The 23,115-nt window shown below is 34.3% G+C and overlaps 1 protein-coding gene across 3 annotated transcripts in view; it reads right to left on the reverse strand.

The window, feature by feature from the left end:
• Window positions 1–22,812, reverse strand: part of LOC129216001 (calcium-activated chloride channel regulator 1-like) — an 82,983-nt gene extending 60,171 nt beyond the window's left edge. For all 3 annotated transcript variants that reach the window (XM_054850138.1, XM_054850136.1, XM_054850137.1), the window contains exons 1-4: window positions 22,577–22,812; window positions 20,549–20,840; window positions 7,613–7,775; window positions 3,460–3,598 (exon numbers count right to left, since the gene is read on the reverse strand). In XM_054850138.1, coding sequence (XP_054706113.1) covers window positions 3,460–3,598; window positions 7,613–7,775; window positions 20,549–20,840; window positions 22,577–22,735 — 753 coding nt within the window. In that variant the 5' untranslated portion in view covers window positions 22,736–22,812. The remainder of the gene's footprint in view (window positions 1–3,459; window positions 3,599–7,612; window positions 7,776–20,548; window positions 20,841–22,576) is intronic.
• Between the last annotated feature and the right edge of the window lie 303 nt (window positions 22,813–23,115).

Genomic DNA, 23,115 nt, shown 5'->3' on the forward strand with positions numbered 1-23,115 from the left:
CTCAAACGTTGTGCATCAAGGAACCCTCCAAGCGCATACACTGCCTTACTTACTAATCATTCGTCCTCAACAATCAAGGATCTAAATGTGGTATAATGGGGTTGTTTCCTTCAGTCAAAAGTAGTACTTTTAGCCCCTGAAATTGATAGAATGAGCAAATAAATTAACATGGACGAAGAAAATTCTTTTATTTTCCCAACAGTTTTTTTTAATTGCTTTTTTAAGATGTCCGATTCTTCAAACGAAGCGTGGTCTTGATGACGTCACAAATGATGCTCTTTGGCGCATCTTTGTACCGCTTTTCCACGTTATGATAATCAGGAAGCGAATTAAAATTGCGCTCTATGCTACTCGACGCTAAATCCTGGTTATCACAAATTTGCCATTTCAACTGCGCTTGCGCACGGACTTTGCTGATTTCAAAAGTCTTGCTAAAATTAATTACAAACATTTTAAATTTGTTGATAGATGGCAACAGATAAAAATTAGAATTCTTCAAAACTTTCTCTGATTTAGTTTTTAGGTCTCGGTAAAGATTGAGTTTTGCGTCTTAATTATTAATAGACTCGGAGTCTGATTTTTCTATCAAACAAAGGCCCTATTCATGGCCAAATTTTTAACCTCAGAAGAGCGTACTAAAACTGCAGCATCACTTCTAATACCAAGCCGAACACTTAACCTAAATAAAAATGTATAATTCTTTGCTGTTTACGCCTAACGTAAAATATCCGCAAAAGACGGATATCTGACTCATATTCCAATCATTTTTGAATTACACAACGTGTTTGACGTTTATGTTAAATAAATATTTCCAAACCAATAAATAGTGAAGTGTCATTTTTACTTTCTTAACATTATAAAGATGATCAGTTATTCATATCCGTAGTTTCATATAATATATCATGAAATCGCTGTAAAAATATTCTAACCGTATTCATTAATTTGTTGGGACTCTAGCTCAGCCTAAATATAAACAAGCAACACGAAATCTTAAAACAGAAAGCCCAAAAAGCTGAAATGTCAAATTAGTGATAACCGGAATTTAACGTCTAGTCTCTATGCTTGCTATCAACCATATCGTTGCCAATACACGTGAGTAAAGATGCTTTGTGAATGGCTAATGACAACACGGATGGCATTTCATCATTTGTGATGTCATCGGCAGAAGCCGTAAACAATGAAAGTGCTCTGATTTAAGTACAGTCGAAACTGCTTAATAGAATAGCCATTTTGCCACGAAAAAATATTCTAACAAGCAGGATATTCCATTAACCGGGATCAAAATAACACATTACATCGGTTTGGTGCATTTAAAATGTATTACATTAAACGGGATATTCTTTTAACCGATATTCTAATAAGCGGGCTTGACTGTATTTTTTAAAAATATTAAACTTAAACAAATTATTTAAAAAATGGCCAAATTCTATGTTTTTAAGCATGCTCTTTCAGAAAAAAAAATACTTTTAAAATTTTGGAAATGACCCCATTCTAAAAGCACACAATCGAAATAGTAGTAAAATGTGAAATTTAAACAGAAGATATCAAATTATGAGAAATTAGAAGTAACCGTGTAGACAGTGAAAAACCACATAAAATAGCTCGTTTCATTAAGCAACATAATGTTTTCAGCCACCGAAGTAAACACTAGGTTTACTTCGATGCACGTGCTAATTAAATTATGAAGATCCAATTATGCGAGCGAAAAGTCAGCAAGAAAGATCTTGTCGTGGATGCCTCCAGTGTGAAATCAGCATGAGTGAGAATTTGTTTAGCATAATGTAAATTAAAAGGAGCCAGCATATTCAGTTTTTGAGTGCTCGAACCGACTAGATAACATAAGAAGAAACACAAGATGTTATTTTGCATTTTTATACAAAGATTGCTTTTTAAGTACAGTACATCCTCGTTTTACGCGGGGGTTACATTCCACGGAAATGCCGCGTAAGTCAAAACCGTGTAAGGCATGACAATAATAGTGTTAAAATAGGGGTTAGGTTCCGTAGACGAAGAAAAATACTTCATTCTTGTGATAGATAGATATATATATATAATAAGTTTAATGTGTACTTATTCCAATGCATATGCACAACGTGCATAAAGAGAGCATGAATTAACTTAGTGTTTATAGAAAAGTGCTGCTTATGTTATTTTTCGGCATTCAATAAAAAAATTCCTTTGTAGTCCTTGCAGAGCATTAACGCATCCATGATCACTTACGTCATTTCCATGATAGAATCTTTCTTCACTAAAATATCAGAAAGTTTGTCTAGGAATGGCTCAAAAATTTCAATGTGAACGTTTTTGATTGTGCGTCACCGTCGTAGGTATCCTCGTTGGTTTTGGCCTCTTTTGTCACTCCTAAAAGCTCTTCTTCCAGTGAGTTCTGAACTGTGTGAGTTTAATAATTTTACTTCCGGAAAGAGCTCTGGAACCAATAGAAAAAAATGTCTCTAGTGGCCCAAGCTCGCTTATTCGCACGCTGAAATGTAGATTATTATATGTTATCTGCAATCTCAGGAGTTTGGATTTTGAAAGAGGGGAAAATTTTATCTGTTTGCATTGCTGCATTTGCGTAAAACCGAAACTCATCCGCATAAAATAAAATAAAGGTGTCAAATCTTATACCGCGTATATTCAAAACCGGAACCGCGTAAAATAAACCCGCGTAAAACGAGAGTCTGCTGCAATACAGATTGCTTTCTAAATGCGATGAGAATGTCCTTTGAGAAACACAAAAAAAAAAAAAAAAAAGCAGATATCGTACCCTTTGGTTTCTTAATTTTGCTTTAGGACCTATCCTTTAACAGTGTTCCTACGGGCACATTTGCAACCGGGAATCAGATAAAACCAGTTTATATTTAAACCAACTACTGGGGCCTTCATGACCGAATGCTCGTGATGGCTGCTTGGGTGTGGTACGGGAGGTCGTGGGTTCGACTACCACCGTTTCCCTGGGTATTTTTCTTTCTTTGCGCTGTGAATCTCTCTTGTACTGTCTCTTCGGTTGATAAATACACATTTGGGAAACTCGTTGTTATCATATGTAGGATAAAGTAGAGCTATATTTCGTCCTCGTGCCCAACTTCGTCCCACCAATTTTCTTTGATCCGACACTAAGTGTTGCCATCGGTGATATTTTTATAGGTTACAATCAAGAACACTTTTTACTTGTGGAAGCTTCATAAATCTGGTCCGTAAATCTACAAACACTAACCACTGGTGTCCACAGTCATCAACCTTCATGTGGTCATCCGTCAGGGTTAACCAGTTAGCCTACTCGAATGGGACCTAAATTTAGTAGGTTGAATTTTAGGAGTTTATAATATAATTTCAATAATAGGGATTAAAACTGAATGCCTCAACCTTGAAATGCACATAAAAATACAAAAGGTTATAAAATGCAGCATGCCCAGATAATTTGAATGATAAACGAAGTTTTAGAATGTGTTTTCTTACATCTTGAAGGTTTTCATGGAGGAACATCAAAGAAGACGTGACATTCTGGGCACTTTCTTCGGTAGGATAAACTCTGCATTCGTTATCTTGAGGGAGACCAGTCTCTTCATTGAGGGTGCAGTTCGATCCATCTTCTTTTCTAAAAAAAAAAGGTTTATGAACACATTGTAACAAATTTATGTAAAATTTATTTTCCTTTTAAATTCATATTTGAGCTACAGAAGAAACTTTATCACATAATGTATAACGAAGACGAAATCAAAAATATTTATATGTAGATCACTAATTTATTAATGTAGCATTCGCATACGAGCAGAAGAGTTCCATTTATTTTTGTCGGTTACATAGCAAACCTAAAAGCAACCGAACATAGCGAATGAAATAAAATATTGCGTTACTTCGAAGCGTTATCAAACATACTCAAGTTTTAGCTAATACACATTCCAAGATGAGTACATATGGGCAATTCTGCAGAAAAGTGCGGTTTCTTGTCCTAGGCTCATAGCAACCTTATAAAAACGTTTTCCATTTTTCTTTTGTTATTGTTATTTATTTCATATTCTAAAGAAATATAAAATCGGGTATGTAACACCGATAAATAATACTTACATGGGGGTTTAATATTAGTATGTACTGAAACGTTATAACCATCCACTGTCCCTAGTCAGGATTAGCTGTCTAGTACCCTGTCTAAATAGCAAAAAAAGCTGAAATGTGTCTTTAAAATGGATTTTTACACAGCTTCAAGTATACTAATTTTAAATCAAGTTTCTTTTTTCCTCAATTACATTAACAATATGTTTCTTGCATAGTTGAAACTTGTCCCCAACATTTTGCGTCATTCCCATCCAAGTTTTAACAACATCTTGTTCATGTTTGTTTAACTTTAGCGGTATCGCACTGCTTTGCCCGTAGTTGAAAATTGAAAGGTCATTTGGCTCGCCTGTATATTTACAAATAATGGATGATGAATTTTTCGCCAATATGCTATGTTAATTTGCTCGTCCATGTTATGATAATTTGCTCGCCCATGTTATGATATTTTACTCGTCCATGTTATGGTAATTCGCTCAGTGAAGATGAATTAAATCCACCAGTGGTGGCTTAAAATTGGAATAGAAAAAGAACAAAATTTAATTTTTAGAAAATCGCTTCGAGGCGCACACCCCCATGCTGCCAACTTATTTTGTGCCAAATTTCATGAAAATCGGCCGAACGGTCTAGGCGCTATGCGCGTCACAGAGAACCAGACAGATATCCAGACTTTCAGCTTTGTTATTAGTAAAGACCAAAGCAAATGGAAAAATAAAATACGTCTGTCATTACCATCCTTACTCATAATGAGTTACTTTTAGCATTATTGCACCATTTTGTTCTATCTATTCTTATGATAAGAGAACTTTTGTTCAAAATGTGTAAAGTTTTTACAAAGGTAGTCATATTTTATATCTTGTCTGGTGAAATAGTAAAAAAAAGGATTACCATCCATATAATTACTATCCAGTGCAAAAGTTAAACATGTATCCAAGATAGAATAAGAATAAAATGATTCTAAGTGCATTGTTTCTAATATTTTAGATGCTTATTTATATATTTATTTATTTATTCTTTTTTTTTTTTTTAAATTATTTTTTTAACCGGTTGATGTTTATTTCATACGGTTAATCAAAAAATCATTAGCAAAATTAATCGATGAATATTTTTAAATTTTTTCAATAATTTTGCATTTTAATATATTTGCTTTGAATTTAGGAAATAAAAATTAAGCATTCATTAATCAATTCTAGAATCTAGCACAGTGAAAACTGGGGAAGAAATATATTCATAAAATGCGTCAAATTTACAAATTCAACCCCCAACATCTGTAAAATAAATGAAGATGTTTTGTAAACTTTTACACTTACAAAAAATGCATATCTTGTCTTCCTAAAAAATGCCGAACTCATTTGTCGTAACACTTGAAACACTTTTTGATGTGGGTGGCGATACACTAATTTTCACTTGTATGCACTGTTTAATTTTTCATAATGTAGACCAGGAATTTCCAAACTGGGTACCGCGGCTCCCTGGGGTACTGCAAGAAGATGAGAAAGGTGCCGCGAAGTGCCCACGGCATCGATATAAATGTAGAAAAAGTACTATAACGCCATGAGAATATTCTCATTCTTCAAAGGTTGCCACGATTCGGAAAAGTTTGGGAACTCCTGATGTAGATTTCCGATTTCAAATACCCCAGATGACTCATTCATAAGAGGTAAGGTAAGACGTCCTAATTGATTTAAATAAGAAATTCGGCCTATGTCTTCCACGACTTTCTCTAGAAGTATTTCAACCTCTTGGTGAACAATCAAATATACAGGGTTAGCATAAAGAATATCCCAGTTTTAAAAATTTATATTTCATAAACTATTATGCTTAGCACTATAAATGATACACAAAAATTAAGATAAACAGTGAAAGTTTTTTTTTCACTCCCAAATGTTCGATGTGCGCCATTTTCGTAACGCAAAACACATTTATAACATACAGTTAGTAGTGTCTCACTGAATTTTTTGTTATGCTACACATATGCCATCTTTCAGTTCTTGCAATGTTGTAGTCAATGGTAGTGTATCAACACTGTCTTTTACGAAACCTCAATAAAAAAAATCACATGGGGTTAGGTTCGGGGATCTGGCTGTCCTACGCATAAAAGGTAAATCATCACCACCTGCACTGCCAATCCAGTGTTGCGGGACATCAGTGGCGCAGTGAAGGGAAGGGGGGTTAAAAAGACCACCCAGAGGTCTTGGTTTTAACATTGTTACCAATCCTAATACACTAGTTAATACACGTGTAAGGAATGTTGTGACCAAAAAACCCCTTCAGGATAGACTGTCTATGACCTGACCTCTGGTTGCGCTAGTGCGGAACGTGCACGTTTAAATAGCGACTTACGTTCGAAAAATCTTTCACAGTTTATCTTGATTTTTATTCATCATATATATGCTAAGTGTAATAGTGAAGGAAATATCAAGGTTTAAAACCGGGATATTCTTTTATGCTTACCCTGTATTTTAACATACATATTGGTGAGGCTGATAATCCGTTCTTTTCAATTACCACGTGCGATTGGTCCATTTTTCAGACTTCGTTAATGTACTACTTAACTAATGAATTCCGAGTCAAATGTTCCAGGAAGAAGCAGCTATACGGAGTGTTGTAAAACAACGTAAGTTGTGACAAGTAAGTTAGTAGTACAGATGTTAATCGCCGCATCGTAATGATGCGATTAACATCTGCGTAGCCTTCCCGACGCTGCCAGGATTGCTTTGCCCTAACTATAGGCAATACTAATGTTCATAAAAAGAAAATACTGAAAATGGTGAGCGGATTGGAATAAAAATTGTTGCCAGGAAATATTAAGACACAAAATCTTCAACGTAGACCAAACGCGGCGCTTTTGAATCTGATTATTTGTCCATTGTAATGATGCAATAATATTTCCAGTGTTGAAATGGCATAATGTACTTTTTAGTTTTAAATATGCTTGTTTTATTGAAACATCCAACATTTGTAGATCAAATTATGATGCAAAAGACAAATGCTTCAGCCCACACCAGCCGTAAACCATTTCCATGCAACAGCATCGAGTTGCGACAAGTCCGTCATTTTGGGGCTAAGCGATGCTTTCATCCTAGCGTGTTTTGCTTCTTGATTGTGGTTTCTTACTGACTCTATGCATTGCCCCACTAAATTTCGCTTACGCTAATAGGCCGTGACAATCGGTGAAACTTATGGCAACAAAGAGGGCGATAAAGGAAATCCTCGTTTTCCATTACGTTGCCATTGATTGGTAGATGCACGGGATTCCTTTCAGCGCCTCTTGCAGTCAAAATGGAATCCAATCAAAAATAAATCAACTTTGAATTTTGTCATTGGTTGGTGGATGCACAGAGCAGATCATAGTTGCATCGGTTTAACACAGAAAAGTCATAATTATCAGGGCCCGAAAGCGTCAGTGCCATCTAGGGGGAGCCATGCCCTATGTTAATCCACAATCAAGAGGCAAAACACGATACTTCATTTCAGCAGACATAGGAAGAAAACGACCCAAAGATGGCGCTCGTGTCACTACTTAAGCTACAATCTACTGCTTTATCTCACACATTACCTGAAAAAGTATTCCACTTCAGTGTCGGTGCATGAAGTGACATGATATTCTCCCTGTCGTCCATACAAAGTCTCATACAGAGGATACATTGCGTCTCCAAGAAAACCGTTTTCGTCAAATACTCCATAGCGATACTTCAACCACTCCCTGGCAAGCAAATTCCCTGAAAAACAGCATGAAAAGTACACAAATAAATAAAGGATTGTTAAGTAATAATAAGCCAGTAACATTGCAGAACGTTCAATATTCCACAAGGAAACATGTTAAAGTTGATATAATAGAAGACAGTAGAAAGCTATGCGTATAAAAAGAGAATCTATAACTACATAAAATTTCTAGCTGAGCTTAAGGCAGATGTCATTTGTCTCCAGCAAGGTTATTTCCTATTCCAGACTGATGAGTTTAACAAGGACGAAACTGCAGTCTCTGGATGGAATAACCGGGATGTCTGTATATTACATGTAGATACTATTGTTTTTTGTTAACACAAATTGACACATATTGAAATTATTCCAGTCAAAAATATTTCTCTTAAGCTAAGTACATCAAAAATACATCCTATTTTAAATATTTAATATTTGTACCCTAGATTTCTTTAACGCAGATAACTCTTTTTAATTCATGGTTTCCCTTTGAAGAATACTTTTAAAAGGATAAAAGAAAGGAACCCTGCTTTGGGAAAAATTAAAAGGATAAAAAGAAAGAAAACCTAAGTAACAGATAGAAATGAACAAGACCAAAGTAATGACCTTTATTGCAATTATTGATGTAAGCAATGTTTTTTCTTTTCAAAAGTTTACTGTGTACATCTGAACACAGTAAACTTTTGAACACAATACTGTTGTAGGAAGGTTTTTGTAGCACCAGTAAGCTTTTTGTTTACCCCAGATTTTGACGTAACGAATAAGATAAAATCCTAAGCATGATTAAAATCAGAATGTAACAAAAAGTTTATATCACCATGTCATACCATGTACTTTTTAAAGAATTCTCAGTAATTTAAGAGTAATTAATTTTCCTGATTAAATATATTTTTCAGAAATCAAATGTGAAAGAGGGTTATCAGTTTTACGCTGAAGGTCGAGTTGGAAGAACGAAGGTAAATGCTAATTTTAAAATTGTTTTGATTGCTTCTTTCGTTTTTCATTGTTCTGACTGCAATCAGCAGTCAAAGTACATCGGTACTTTACACAATCACTTGTTTCTGAGGTGAGATATAGCAACTAAAGGCTAGAAAACGTCAGCCCACTTCAGTGCATGATAAAACTGCTCCACATTCCAGATAACGAATCATATTGCATCGAGGCTTTAAACAGCACCCAGTTTCGATAGTCCTTAATCGGTTCATGAAAGAGTTTAAAACTGACTTTCCCCTTCCCCTTATTATTTAAATATTTTTACATAAAGAAAACATAATTCAGATCATAGAATTTTTATTGCACTTAAAATTAGGTTACATTATTACTATTGTGTTAGTGTCTGAAAATCAAGGGCGCCCATATAGTGGGGCAAGTGGGGGCTCAAGCCCCCCCCCCCCCACTTGAGATGACAACTTCCTTGCTTTTAGTGGTTTTTTCTTTGCAAAAATGTAAAAAAAATTCTTTTCTAGCCATTAATGAATAAGTTATTCAAAATGTCAAATTTTAATGTCTCTAATCTCTACCGAAATCGGTTTCCATGGGGAAAATGTTTCGCTAAGCCATTTGGAAAATTTCTAAGCCGCCACCCTTAGAATTTTGCATATGGGTGCCCATGCTGAAAATTTTCTGGTATGACTTGCTCAACATCACCCAAGGACTTCGAGTCCTGCAATCATCCATCTGAACATAGCAGACGGTCAGCAGCTCCACCGTCTGCTTTAATAAGCGCATTGTTTTGTTCGTAAGCTTCGTAGATTGACATTCCCGAAAATGACGTTCTAGTCTTCCTTACCATAAAATTTCCTTTGCAAAATTTGGAGTAGCTGTGAGGTAGTCGATCCCTCAAAAACAGCATGTCTCATATACAGTGGCTCCCAAAAGTCTTCGTACACCTACGACTTTCAATGAAATAGGCCCCAAATCATTCTTTAGAATTAATATTTCAGAATAGGTATTTAATTATCAGATCTATGATCATTTTTTAACAAAACTGCATGAAAAGTTTTTAAAAAATATTAAAACTTAATTTTTTAAAAATCAAAAACCGAAAAGTGCCGGAAATTTTATCTCACAAAAGTCTTCGTACACTTTACAAAATGTCTATATATTATTGAATAATCTAACTTTTAATTAAGTTATTAATTAGTAGAATATCATGCAGTATCAACAACACCTTTTAAATGTCTGAGAATATATTTCATTCTTTTTCTTTCCTTTTTTAGCGTAATTTCTGAGTAAGTGTGCTACCACACTTCGAGTATTACTATTTCTAGTTCTATTTTCGTTTTAAGGCCCTATTTTCGTAATCTAGCCTCCAGATATCTCTGAATACGTTACATTAAGTTACAATCTGGAGATTGAGGGTTTTTTTTCTAAACTTTAGGACAATTTTCGAAGCACTAGACGCAAACGTTGAAAACCGTGTGCTTCTTATCGTTATCTTGATAAAAAACAAAGTTGTTTCCAATAAACAAATTTTTGGTTAAGAGTTCAAAATTGGTTTTTAAAATATTTAAAGGAACAGCATGATTCATTATTTCATCAAAAAATTACAAACTACCAAGTCCTGATGCTGATATGCACCCTCACACTAAAACACCTTCACCGTCCTAATTAACTGATCCAACTAAGTTCTTAAGATTAAGTTCCTAATTTTTTCTTCTACTTACAGTTATACAAAAATTTAACCAAAAATGTTGAATTAATTTTTATCTGTAAGTAAGACATGATTCTAAACTGTTTTTAGCTTATTTACCATTGATTTTGGGACGAAAAGCGTAAGCTTTCTGTTTTTCGCACGACCAAGAAAATTTCTGCGGGAAGAGGTCCCATTTAATCCAGCTAATCAAAGAACTTGGCGAGCAATTTTATGTGAAAATTAAATGTAAAATGTTTCATTTAACTCTGCAGAAACTTTTACAGTACTCAAATGTGTATTTTTCATAAATTATTTAACTTTAAATCTACGATCACGTTTTGTCAACTTTGCCGCTTGACCTTTTCTTACCTTGTTTTTGGTCCGATTACTTTCTTTAAAACATTTTATCAAGCACTTTACTAGGGCTCGACCGATGGCATTTTTTGGCCGATGGGCCGATGCCGATTGTTGGCCGATTGTTCAAAGATGGCCGATGGCCGATGGTCGATTGTTTTCCACCAAATGGCCGATTGCCGATGGCCGATGGCCGATGCCGTTGGCCGATGGTAAAAAAAAAAAAAAAATCAAACAGAAATAAATTGATAAGATTGTCAGGGATTTAAAGAATCATTGATTCATTTCACTTTGCTTCCTTCCTACGTATAAGGAATTGTAATCACAAAAAAAAAAAAAATCAGATTTTGACCTAAATTTCTATTTTAAAATCACCCAATTTAAACTTCACAAGTTTTTTCGGCACCTGTACATGCATATGTACCAAAAAACATGTAGATGACCGAAATATCCATTTTGAACGCCTCCTCAGCTAATTATCGCAAATTCTCTTGTGATGTCTTCATGCGCGTAAACTTACGTCATTCAAAAACGTTATGAAATAGTAAGTTGAAAACTCATACGTACATAGTATGATCTAAAAGTTAGAGGACAAGTTGTATAAAATCTTACCCTGAATAGTTCACATTACCGAAGCACATCTATCTACAAAATAGTCACCTTGGACGGCTATGCACTTCTGCCAACGTTCGTATAGCTTTTAGAAATACTCCTGGAAGACATTTTTCGCAACCTCCTGTAAGGCCTCTTGCGCTGCTACTTTAACTTCAACGTGGGGAAGAAGGCGACTTTCATGCTGAGGATGCACGGTTCGATTGGTCAGTACTCTGATATGACAAACAATTAACATAACGTTTCGTCGGACTTAGCTCCGTGTGACTTTTACCTGTTCTCAGCAAAAAAAAAACATTTGCATGGACGCCGCTTTCTTCCGTCAGGTAGCGAAAAATGGCTTCCAGGAGAGTTTCCAAAAGTTATATGAACACTGGCAGAAGTACATAGTCCCTCAAGGTAACCTTTTGAAGGTGGATGTGCTTCTTTAATGTGAACTATTCTAGGTAAGGTTTTATACAGCTTGTCCCCGAACTTTTGGATCGTACTACGTACAATCTGTATAGGGTGTAGTTATGCTTCTCCTTTTTTGACTGCTGTATGATGAAAAAGAAAGAACAACTGTCAAAAAAAAAAAAAAAAAAAAATGAAAAAAAAAACAAAGAGACTGTTTAATAACCAATTGATTTGTTTTTTTGTTTTGTTTTTTAATTGAACATATAACTAAGATTTCAGTAATATTGTAATGATGTATGAATTTAGGTACACTAAACATAGTTATAAAACATTAAATTATGTTGTTAAATCATTCAAAAAAAAAATTAAGAATAAAACTGTGAAACCGTTAACAAATTACGCAATTAAATTGGAAAGATTGCACGTAGACATTTTTTAGTCATTAAATTAAACAAAAAAGGTAACAGATAAATTACAATACTAAATCATAATAGGAATATTTTTATACTTATTTAAAACTTATGAATAGAAAATTTTGCATTTTTCAAAAAACTAAAACAGTGACATAAATTTTGCTGGAAAAAAAATAGCCATGAAAAGAGCGAGGCTCTTAAAACGCAGCTACAATAAACAAACTCAATATTTACACCAAGTCAATAACTGAACACATATACTACTTGATCTGATGTTGGACACATAATATTGAACAATTTGATTATTTAATCTTTTATGAAGCTTTACAAACAAGTTCAAATTAAATTGTTCAATTTAACAATATTTTTTTGAAATTTAAAAAATTGCATAATAGAAAACCCTTGAAACTTTTCTATAAAAAACGAAAATAACTTATTCATTGATTTTAAAAATACATAAAAATAATTACTTACAACAGAGAAAAAAAAATCGATCGCTATTAATGATACAAAAAAGATGGCGCATTACAAAATGGGGGGGGGGGGGTCACCCTCTGATTTTGCAGTAACTCACACTTTGGCCTCAACCTCGGCCTAATTTTTTTAGTACAGAACCGCTAAAATCAACGCCTCGGAAGAGTTTCTGAATCTATTTCAGCACTTCCGAAGAAAAAATTCAAAAGTCCCTTCGATTTCCGAATTATATCACCATTCAAAACGTCTTTAATCAATTTCTTACATTAATGCTCTAAATTCTTTCTAAACGATAGATAAAGTTTGAAAAAAAAACTCTAATTTTATGAATGGTGTTAGTTTTAAATAACTCGGAAGTACAACTAGAGTTTAATTTCAGAAATTGTGGGAGTGGGAGGAGGGGCACGTAAGTGTTCTCGGAAATTCAAAAAATAGTCGTAAAAAATGGAATTCAAAATAATCATAAACATTGAGAATAAACCCTTTCAAAACTTGCACCCAAGTTTGTTTTGACGTGCAGTGGCGGATTTAAAATATAGCAAATGTTGCAATTGCACGAGAGGCCCCATAACCATAGGGGCACCGTAGGAGTTACAAAAATGCAAATGATAAATGTTTTACAACTTCTGTGATAGAGAAATAGGGCCCCAAAATGTATTTCGACGGGCCCCAAACTTGTAACTCCGCCGAAGCAATACAGAAAAGACTGCATTACTGTGATTTATATTACAAATATCGAAAAATTAAAAATTAACGTCGGCTCAACGAGAATCTAACAAAATGACACAAAAACCGGTTTCGCCATCTCATATTTGTTTCCATGGTCTCCAATTCGGCAATATATCACCAAATGATCATCAGTCTGAGACGCTATATTAGTTTTGCATTGAACTAAGTAATTAATAGCCACAAAAAATGAGTAAACAGGCTTTTCAGAACACCCGATCGAAAACAAAAAGGGAAGTGCACAACTGGAACGTACGCACACCCCACATGCGAAAACTTATCCTTCTACAGTTTATCATTTTGGAGTTATGACTTATGCGAGATACATACATCCAGCAGCAAGAAACAACGCAATAATTAACTTGTTTGGTACCTGAATGCAGTATTAAAAATTCTTTCAGGTGTGACTAAAATAGAAATTCATACTGAAATTCAGTAAACAATTTTATATGAAAACAACCTTTACCTTGTATTAAAAGGTAAAACATCAAGTGTCCTTTTTTTTTTTTTTTCAAAAACATCGGCCAATTCCATCGGCTTTTCGATGTTTTTAAGGCCGATGGGCCGATGTTTCCTGCAATTTAGCATCGGCCGCCGATGCCGATGCCGATGGCTAAATTGTTGAACCATCGGCGCCGATGCATCGGCCAGGCCGATGCATCGGTCGAGTCCTACACTTTACTATACAAACAAATAAATTGACTAATTTAGAGACATTTCAAACCAATTTACCACTACTGTGGGAAAAAAATTCAAATTTTGAATGGCGTTTGCGGTTTTTTACGAATACCAGCCATTTTACCGTAATAAGCAATATGTTAAGCAATAAATAAACAAAAAATTAAAGCCAAATGACTTATAAGGGTCAACACAATACAAAAATATTAATAAAACGGCCTATGATAATTTTAATCATGAATTTATTCGGAAATATTTGAGTGTACGATGACTTTTGTGGCGTGTTTTTCTCTGTCTCTTCGTTTTCTGACCCATTTCAAAAAGAAGATCCGTCAATATTTTGAAAAAAACCAATGGGTTATATTTAGAATGACATAGGAATGATGTGAAAAAATATTGCACTTTATATTCGAATTCAGTTTTGAGTTATTTTGGTTTCACTAAAAAATTTCAAAGTGTACGAACACTTTTGGGAGCCACTGTATGGTTTGATACAGCGTGAGCGTAGTTCGGCCAATCAAGGGAGAAGAACATCCACTTCAAATTCGAAAGAGCTTGCACATACAGTTTGAAATCTCCAGCATGCATTGGCGTCGTCAGCTGAAATTTATTGGGGGGGACCATTTTGACTCTGTCATTTTCAAGTTGCATTAAGAAAAATTCGTTTATATATATATATATATATATATATATATGAGACAAAAACTTGACATCAAATAGAATTGGATTTACATTTGATACAATACTTTCAAAGGTTCACATCTTGATTTACATATTTACACAATAAGAAAAAAAAATTAAATACCAACAGATACATTTTTTCTAGACTGCACATGGAATACGAATATCCGTGCTATTTTTTTTGAGATCAATTTCGTCCAAGATGTTTTTGTGAACGTAACATAAAACAACATGATTCAACCGCTTTTGTGTCATAGTCGACCTTAGATACAATTTCAGCTTTCTCAGCGCAATGAAGCTTCTTTCAGCTTTACACGACGAAGGGCGGCACACGAAGAGTAGCCGCACCAAATTTTCAACATTTTGAAACAGTGGACAATTGAATTAACCGTTCTTAAATGGATGAAATCATCAAAAACGAAATCTAGCTTCATTGAATCAGCCGCTTTATGGAATCAAAGCTGTTTAGAACAAAATGTGACTCATATATAAGCCGCGACAACTGTATAATTAAATTTTATATTACATAGTGATAAACCCTGCAGTTCTAAGTTCTTGGCACACAAGTTGGATTCGAAAGAGTTTAATTTGATGTTTTTTAATTAAAAAATTAAAGTATATAATTCACCCATATGACATTCACGAACCTACGAAAAATACAAAAATAAAATAAGACACAAATAATTAAGCTCTCATAATATCATATTTTAATAATGCAACCTTTTAAAGTATTTTCTTAATTTTTTCAGGTTTTTTGTAACAAATGCACCAAAATTTTGCTTTTTTGTTGAATCCTTCATACACTCAATGCATAAGCAACCAAAAAACAGCAATAGCCATGCCCATGTACTCGTATATACCTTAATTTTTTATTTCTCAAAGTCAGCGGGGAAAGTGCCCCTCCTGATCCTCTTTAAGTGATAGGCCTGCCTTGAGAGGCACACCCCACAGATTGAAAAGTACTGGCCTACACAGAGAACAAACAGCATTTGGTGCATAATTGAATTCTGATCAGCGGACGATGGGAAAGAGATAGAGAAATGAACTGCTTTTTTCTGACACGTGACAATAAGTTTTAAAATGCATATTTCAATAAATATGTTCAGTAAAGCAGGATTATTAATGGATAATTTTCTGTTAAGCTTTAATAACTAAAAGGAGTATTATTTATTCCATTAAAATTTATAAAAGATGAAACATTTCAAAAAAAAAAAAAAAAAGAGAGAGAGAGAGAGAGAGAGAAAGTTGAACGCATTAGCTCGGATAGGACTCATAATGTCAAAATATTGACTGTAAAGCATACCTGATTAACAGGCATTCAGGGGCTACTCGATAGGAGGTCACTGTGAACTTTCATAAACTTTCCTTTCCCAGAAAATTCTGACGAGTCTTTAAATTTCGAAGTTTTTTGTGAAATATTGCATTAAAAGGAGATTCTTATTAGATAGTGATGTGGGTAGTAGTGATGTGGGTAATTAGGAATTTCATTCAGAAAATCGAGAAATAACCTATTCTGAATAGTATAAAATCGGGGAATCCCTGCATGATACACCAAACAGAATGGTACTTACCTATCACGGTCTTTTGACTTTTTAAAAATGGTTCCGTGGATGTTGTTGATGATTCAGTAGTTAAAAATTACTCAGGTTCATTTGACGTAGAAGGTTTGCTACATTTTCCCGTTTCAAGTCACCTATCCATAGCCGTAATCGAATATGTAAAAAAAAGTATTTTTACCAAAAATGGAGCGCTCTTCAGGTCACTTACTCTCAAGGAGACTAAAAGAAAATATGAAATTGTTTTTGTTTTTGTCGGAACGTTTCCCAATAGGGAAGCTCCTTTTATTTCTGTTTTTTTTTTTTTTTTTTTCTGGTCATCTTGCGCTTCTTTTTTCGTTGGTCTATCGGAAGGTTTCGTTGGTCACATCACAGTATCCATCGTTATGCTGACTTACGATTTGTTTTTGAAATTGCACGTTCATTTTTAGACTCCTCCTCTTTTTTTTCTGTAACGTAACGCTTTTTTGGTCAAATTTGAGATGCCGCAAACATATTTGAAAAACCGCGCTTCGGTAAGGTACTTTGAAGCCACGTGTTGAATAATGACAAACACATGACACGTCCTTTCCCTTTCTACCCCAAACTTAACCTTTGACCAGCTAAGTGGTTTTCTAAATTTTTGAGCATCCTTTGGCCAGGGTGTTGTTGCCAGCTGCAAAAAACCGCCAAAGAGGTCAGGTGTCTCATTTTGTTTGGGTAACGTCGGGGTCGCTATAAATTAAATCGAATCGAAGAAACAAACACTGCCAAACTTGAAACAGAAACCTGGAAGGGCCGAGAAACGAGATAAGAAAGAAAGGGGCAGTAACTCAGATCCCCGTCTGACTTCTGTTGAGTCGTAAAAAGGGGGGGGGGAGTTGTCCATCTAGTTTCAGTATCTTAAAGTTGTCCCGTTGTTTCCCCCTAAATAGCAACAAATACGCTGGACTGACTTTCAAGCAGGGCTGTGGAGTCGGAGTCGAACTGATTTTGGGGCAAAGGAGTCGGAGTCATTAGAAAACATTCCGACTCCGACCTTCTTTTTTACCTTCATTTTCACTGACTCTCCTTGCATTTTTTAAAAACTGACTAGCAATTGGTTCGATTACACGTATAAAAAGCTACTAATGAGAAAATAACTGCGATTATGGCAATCAGCTAACTTAAGTGCTTTCCGAACTTTCTGTAGCCGTCCCCTAGTTTGCTTGCTTTTTAACTTAACAACTAGCAACTGTCAGCAAACGGTTTTGTTGCCTAACATTTTCAAGTAATCACTTTCAAATAAAAGTAGAAATATAGTGTTTTGTTCAATCTCAGTTATAAAATAGTTAAAGGAAAGTAACAATTTAGTAAGTCGAGGCCCGTAGCTCGGGTGGAAACTTTTGAGAGTGTTCGGCGAATTTGCAAATAAGTTCTGGCATGAAAGCACGAATCTAAAAGATCCGATGAATTTTTTTTTTTTTTTTTGTCAAGACCATTTCTATATGCTTAATTCTCCATAAAAAGTATGGAACAAAATAAGTGTAAATGATTTCTTGGTTACAACTCTCAATAATTGCAGTTAATCTTTAAATCTTCATATTAAGGTTAATTATAAAGCAGACTATAAAATTTAAATTAAAAATTTAGCAAAGAAGAAATATAGGTATAGCAAAAGCTATTCGTACAAATTTGTATACCGCCGCATTTTGTGCAAAATTTGCTCCTGACGTATGTGCCTTACTTTCGTTGAAATTGAAAAGTTAAATATAATTTAAAATATGTTCAAGAAAATTTTCAGAATTAAAATATTTATATTTTTTACAAACTCTGAAATTAACTTTGGGTGTCACCTACCAGATGGGTGTCACCCGGGGCAAACCACCCCTTCTCAAGAACTTAGACTTAGAAAAAAGCTTTTTTTCTTTCAAGTTGCAACTTTCAAAATTTGAAAGCACACGATTTTATCAATATGTATTTGTTAAACATTAAAAGGGGGCAAATTACAAGTAATCCTTTTAAATTATTGAAAAAGAAAAAAATGGTATTTTTAAGTCATCTCACTTTGAACTCGTAACTATTGGAAAATTTGATTTTCTAATTGAATTTCTGACGTTGTATGCATCTTACGTTTACAATAAAATGCAAAATGCGAAATTTTCATGGAAAAGAATTAATATTTCAATCTCTGTTTGTGGTTTTTCCCCCTTCCTGAAGGGGGAGAGGGAATTGAAAAAATACAATAAAATAAAAATAAAAAAATCTGGAGTCGGAGTCGGGCGTTTTAAAAATCCAGGAGTCGGAGTCGGTCATTTTCCTTCCGACTCCGCAGCCCTGCTTTCAAGCTGGGGAGGCCGGCGACACGACTATGGATGGCTGACATTGCACTCGGGAGAAGGTGTCCCCCTTCTAGCATCCTCCACTAAAGCTAGTGTGCGCAGAGAGCAGAGCAATGGTTTGTCATTGGAGTTCACTTTCCGACTTTCTGTTCACTATACACATCACCTATTTTGTTTTTATTTAGTTCTTTTTTTTTTTTCGATGTTCATTTCGTTTTATTTGATATGAATTAAACATGGTAAATTATGTATTATGCAACTGTTTAAAGTCTTCAAAGCAAAAATAATTTCCCCAAAATAATAAATTTCATCTTGACAATTATCGAGGGGGTCCGATTTTCAAATATTGAGGGGGTCCGGTCCTCAAATATTGGGGGGGTCCGGACCCCTTGGACCCCCCCGGCCGCGACGCCCATGCCAGCATGGCAATGTCCGTGTGAAAGTCGGGACATGAAGTTCAGTCTCCAGGATGAACTAACAAGAACAGAATTGTGAACTTTCCTCTTTTCTGAATAGATATCAATTGTTTTCATCTGTAGCTTTCGGACTGTCCTCTCATTGATTTTCATACTTTCTTCAAAGGCTTTTTTGCGCAATGCAAATAACGCACATGCCGTTATTTGATGAACCCGGCGAGTTTTTTTTTTTTTTTTTTTGACGTGAAAAGCGACAAAGAATGACTCAGCTGTATCACTGGGCGAGACACTTCGCGCGCTATAAAGAATAATCCAAATGAAGTAGCAAATGCTATTATGGCTAAAAACGCTCCTTGATGATCCTAAAAAATAATTAATAAAAGAAATTGCTTTTACCTCAAAATGCAGTTTTCTTGTTATGCCGCCGGACTATGACGGCAAAAGAGAATTTTGTTTGTTTTGTGGCTATACGTCAAACACGTGACCTTTTTGACAAAGCAAGTGGATGTTTTAAATTTTAAAAATAAAGTTTACAATGATTATTTCGGTTTAGTTGTAAAGGTATCTGTGTAGCTTTTTTTTTAGTATTTTAAGAATATTTTTAATTTTTCCACTGTTGGCAACTCTGAAAAATCAGCGTTTTTCGCATTTTTGAGCTCTTAAAACTTAATTTTTCAGTAAAGGATGTATCCTCTGCATTCTCTATCTTTGATTATCACATTTAGCCTCAACAGTAACTAGAACACATCGAAAAACATATATTATTAGGCGGAAAAATAGCTACGATGGATTCAAATTTCGCGCGCTTGTATAATACTACTCAAACCTCACAGCTAATGCCTCCGTGTCTGAAAACGTTCTTAAAAGGTCTTAAGACAAGAATTTAAAGCAAAATTGCTTTTACCTCGAAGTGCACAGTCCGCTAAAATTTGTCGTTATGCCTCCAAACTATTATAATTGCACTTAAATTATTATAATTACTTATAATTACATTTTTTCTTTTCTTTTTTCTTCACGATTATAATAAAAAATTCTTGAACCTGTGAAGTATTATGGCACAAACCACAAATTGTTGCTTTTCTATGAATCTTTAATATGTTTCCAGGACTTTTCGGATACCCTGCATAATGAATAGTAGCACAGTTAACTCTCGAAGCTGCTTAGTTTTTGAAGAACAATCAAATCTCCTTGTCTATCTAGAACAACTTTTTATCTAAAAACCTTTTCAATCTCTGAAAATTACCGTTTTTTTTTATTTATTTTTTTTTTGAATTCCCTCGAAAGACTTTTTATTAAGCTATGCTTAATCAAAAACAAATTGCTGTCTAATGTTTATAAATTTCACAAAAACACAGGACTGTTGCAGGTATTAAAATAAACTTTTGAGTTCATAACCTTTGAATAAATTTTTTTAGTTTTAAGTGGTGCTTTAGGTTAAGTGGTAATTAGAGCAAAAATCTTTAACGGCGGGATTGTCAAAACTACCTTGTGTTGAACATAATATATATTCTTGTTAAAATGTGCTTAATAATCGGCAAGAATGAAAACATACCTTTATGAAATTTGCTTTCTTGTGTCAAAAAATCCTTCGGAATTCGAATTTTGTCTCCTGGAACTCCGCATCCAGCGTACTGTACAGTGAAAGGATTCTGGCCGAAGGCGCTGTCAGCGATGCCATCAATTATGATATCTGCAGGGGAGACGACATGTTTCGTGGAGGCATCTTCCACCGTCATGTTTTCCCATGTTGAAGTATCCCAAGAACTGGGAATGATGAAGCTCACTGAACCCACTTTCAGTCCAACTGCGTTTTGCAATACCTGAGATGCTTCAATCATAATATTCTGAAAAAAAAGAACCAGAATTCAAGCTACAGAAGGAGCTTGCAGGGTTTCTACAAATTAGGTGGCCACAAAAAGAATGATTTGATAAATATAATTTATAGGAAAAAATGGAAGTACAATCCAACTTCGTTGTCACGTCACCTTTGGGACTGGGTACGAAATGTCGTCATATCCGAAGTGATGTCTCAACCGTAATAGTTAACAAAATACATAGTATTTTATGATAAAATTACAGACTTAATAAATAAACGAATAATTTGGTGTTACTGATTAGATTCAATGAACGTAGTTTTGAATTATTGACGGAAAAGGTTTTATTTTCCCTTATGTCAAAGACTAAATTATGTCACTTTCAGAATTTATAAAATACATCCCGTCACTCTTGAGCTGGTGTGCATGGGATGGTGTGGAATCTTTCCTAATGTCTCGTATTACTTGAAAAAATAACTTACATACAACTCATTATCAAAACAATGTTTAAAATGGTAATCATTTGGTTCAAGAGAATGGATTTAGATAGCAAATCCTGGATATCAAACTTTTACAATATTTTTGAATTTTTATCTTATTCATACTTCGGAACGTTATTATTTCCGTAATTTTGCATTCTAAATACTAATTCCAAAGGGGAAATCTTGCTATAAAATATTTCCCCTATACAAAAAAGACAATATTGATTAACGTTTATTGATATTTTTTAAGGCGGATAAGAATGGTTCTAGGACACCCAGGTGATAGTAAATGCAACAGTCATCAAAAACAAATCTTTGATGCAAAAATGAAAGTTTTCATGAACTTATAAAAATAATTTTCATTTAAAACAAAAATTCATCATCATTCGACTGAATCGTAAATAAATATTTCGTTAAAAGCAAAACATTTTGTAGAGTGTAGAATAAAAAATATCGGATTAAGTACAAATTGTATTGGAAAAGGGGGCACGTGGGAGGTTTACAATTGGGGAGATTTGACCCATACTTTATTTTTCATATTCAAATAATCAGAGATGATGAGCTTGATACAGCAGCATGATATCAAACAGAAAACCACTTAGTTTTTCTCTGTTGGTCACATGTAAACAAAATAAAGAAAAATTACATGAATGTCCATTACAACCCTCAAGTGGGCAGTTTGAGAGCGCTCTTGAAAAATTCTCATCGAAAAGGGTTGTTTTTAATTGAAACGAAAAAGGTAGCTTAAAATGATGCACAGGATTACAAGCTAACAAATAATGTCAACTTGAAAGTTTTATCACTTCATAAGAAAATAGAGAAATACTTTTTACAACACTGGTTCAAACCTACCATACTTTTTTTAAATTAATATTAAAATACCGAGTTTTGTAAAAATTTCGTTTTTTTTTTAGAACATACGAGTAATTGAGTAATCCATAAGTAAGCCAGATTCAGTTGCATAAGGTCTGGTTTATTCTTGTCAAAATGTATTCATCACTACGATTTTTATTCAGATTGAATATCATTAAAATACAATTTATTGTATCTCTTTTATTTTTAATGCAGATAATTTCCATAGAAAATAGATTTAGTTCAATGAAACAGAAATTATGAAATCATGAAAAGGAATAATAAATCATCCAACATGCGAAAAATAGCTTCGAAATACTGAAACGAACATTTCAGTGGAAATATATTTTGAAAAATATTTAGTTACTGTCGGTAAAATAAAAACTTTTGTTTCTGAATAAAATACATTCAATTTCACACATTTTACAATACCTGCATTTCAAGCACCAATGATTTTCCATCATCAGGTAGAACAGTTTGGGAAAATGACACCAAAACATTTTTGAAGGCTTTGTCTTCTATTGTTACTTTTGCAGTCACACATGTTAGTGCCACCAATAAAATATGCAATCTTCTAAACACGAGAAACATTTTATACGTAGTTGAAAACTGTGATTGATGTGTGCGGTAATATAAGATGCTCGTAAACGCCCGAAAAGAAAGCAGTATTATTTGATCACCATTTTAAGCGAAATGGCTTCGCAAAAGCAGATAATTCCGAGGACTTTTTGTGATACAGATATCAGGTAGTGCAACAGAAGATAGAAGTGAGCTTTTTTATCAGCCAAAAATGGAATGAAGAAAGCTATATTAAAGATATGAAAGTGGTATTTTGTTCCACTTTGAACTTGATGTACGTGCTTTAGTTCAGTATTATTTCCGGAATGGCTTGAAGCACCGATATGGCATGAATCATCAATGTGATTAATGATTCGAAAATTATTTGATTTTCGACCAGGCACCAGAACTTA

This window comes from Uloborus diversus, chromosome 2, assembly GCF_026930045.1.
Source record: "Uloborus diversus isolate 005 chromosome 2, Udiv.v.3.1, whole genome shotgun sequence".
NCBI classification, from domain to species: Eukaryota; Metazoa; Arthropoda; class Arachnida; order Araneae; family Uloboridae; genus Uloborus; species Uloborus diversus.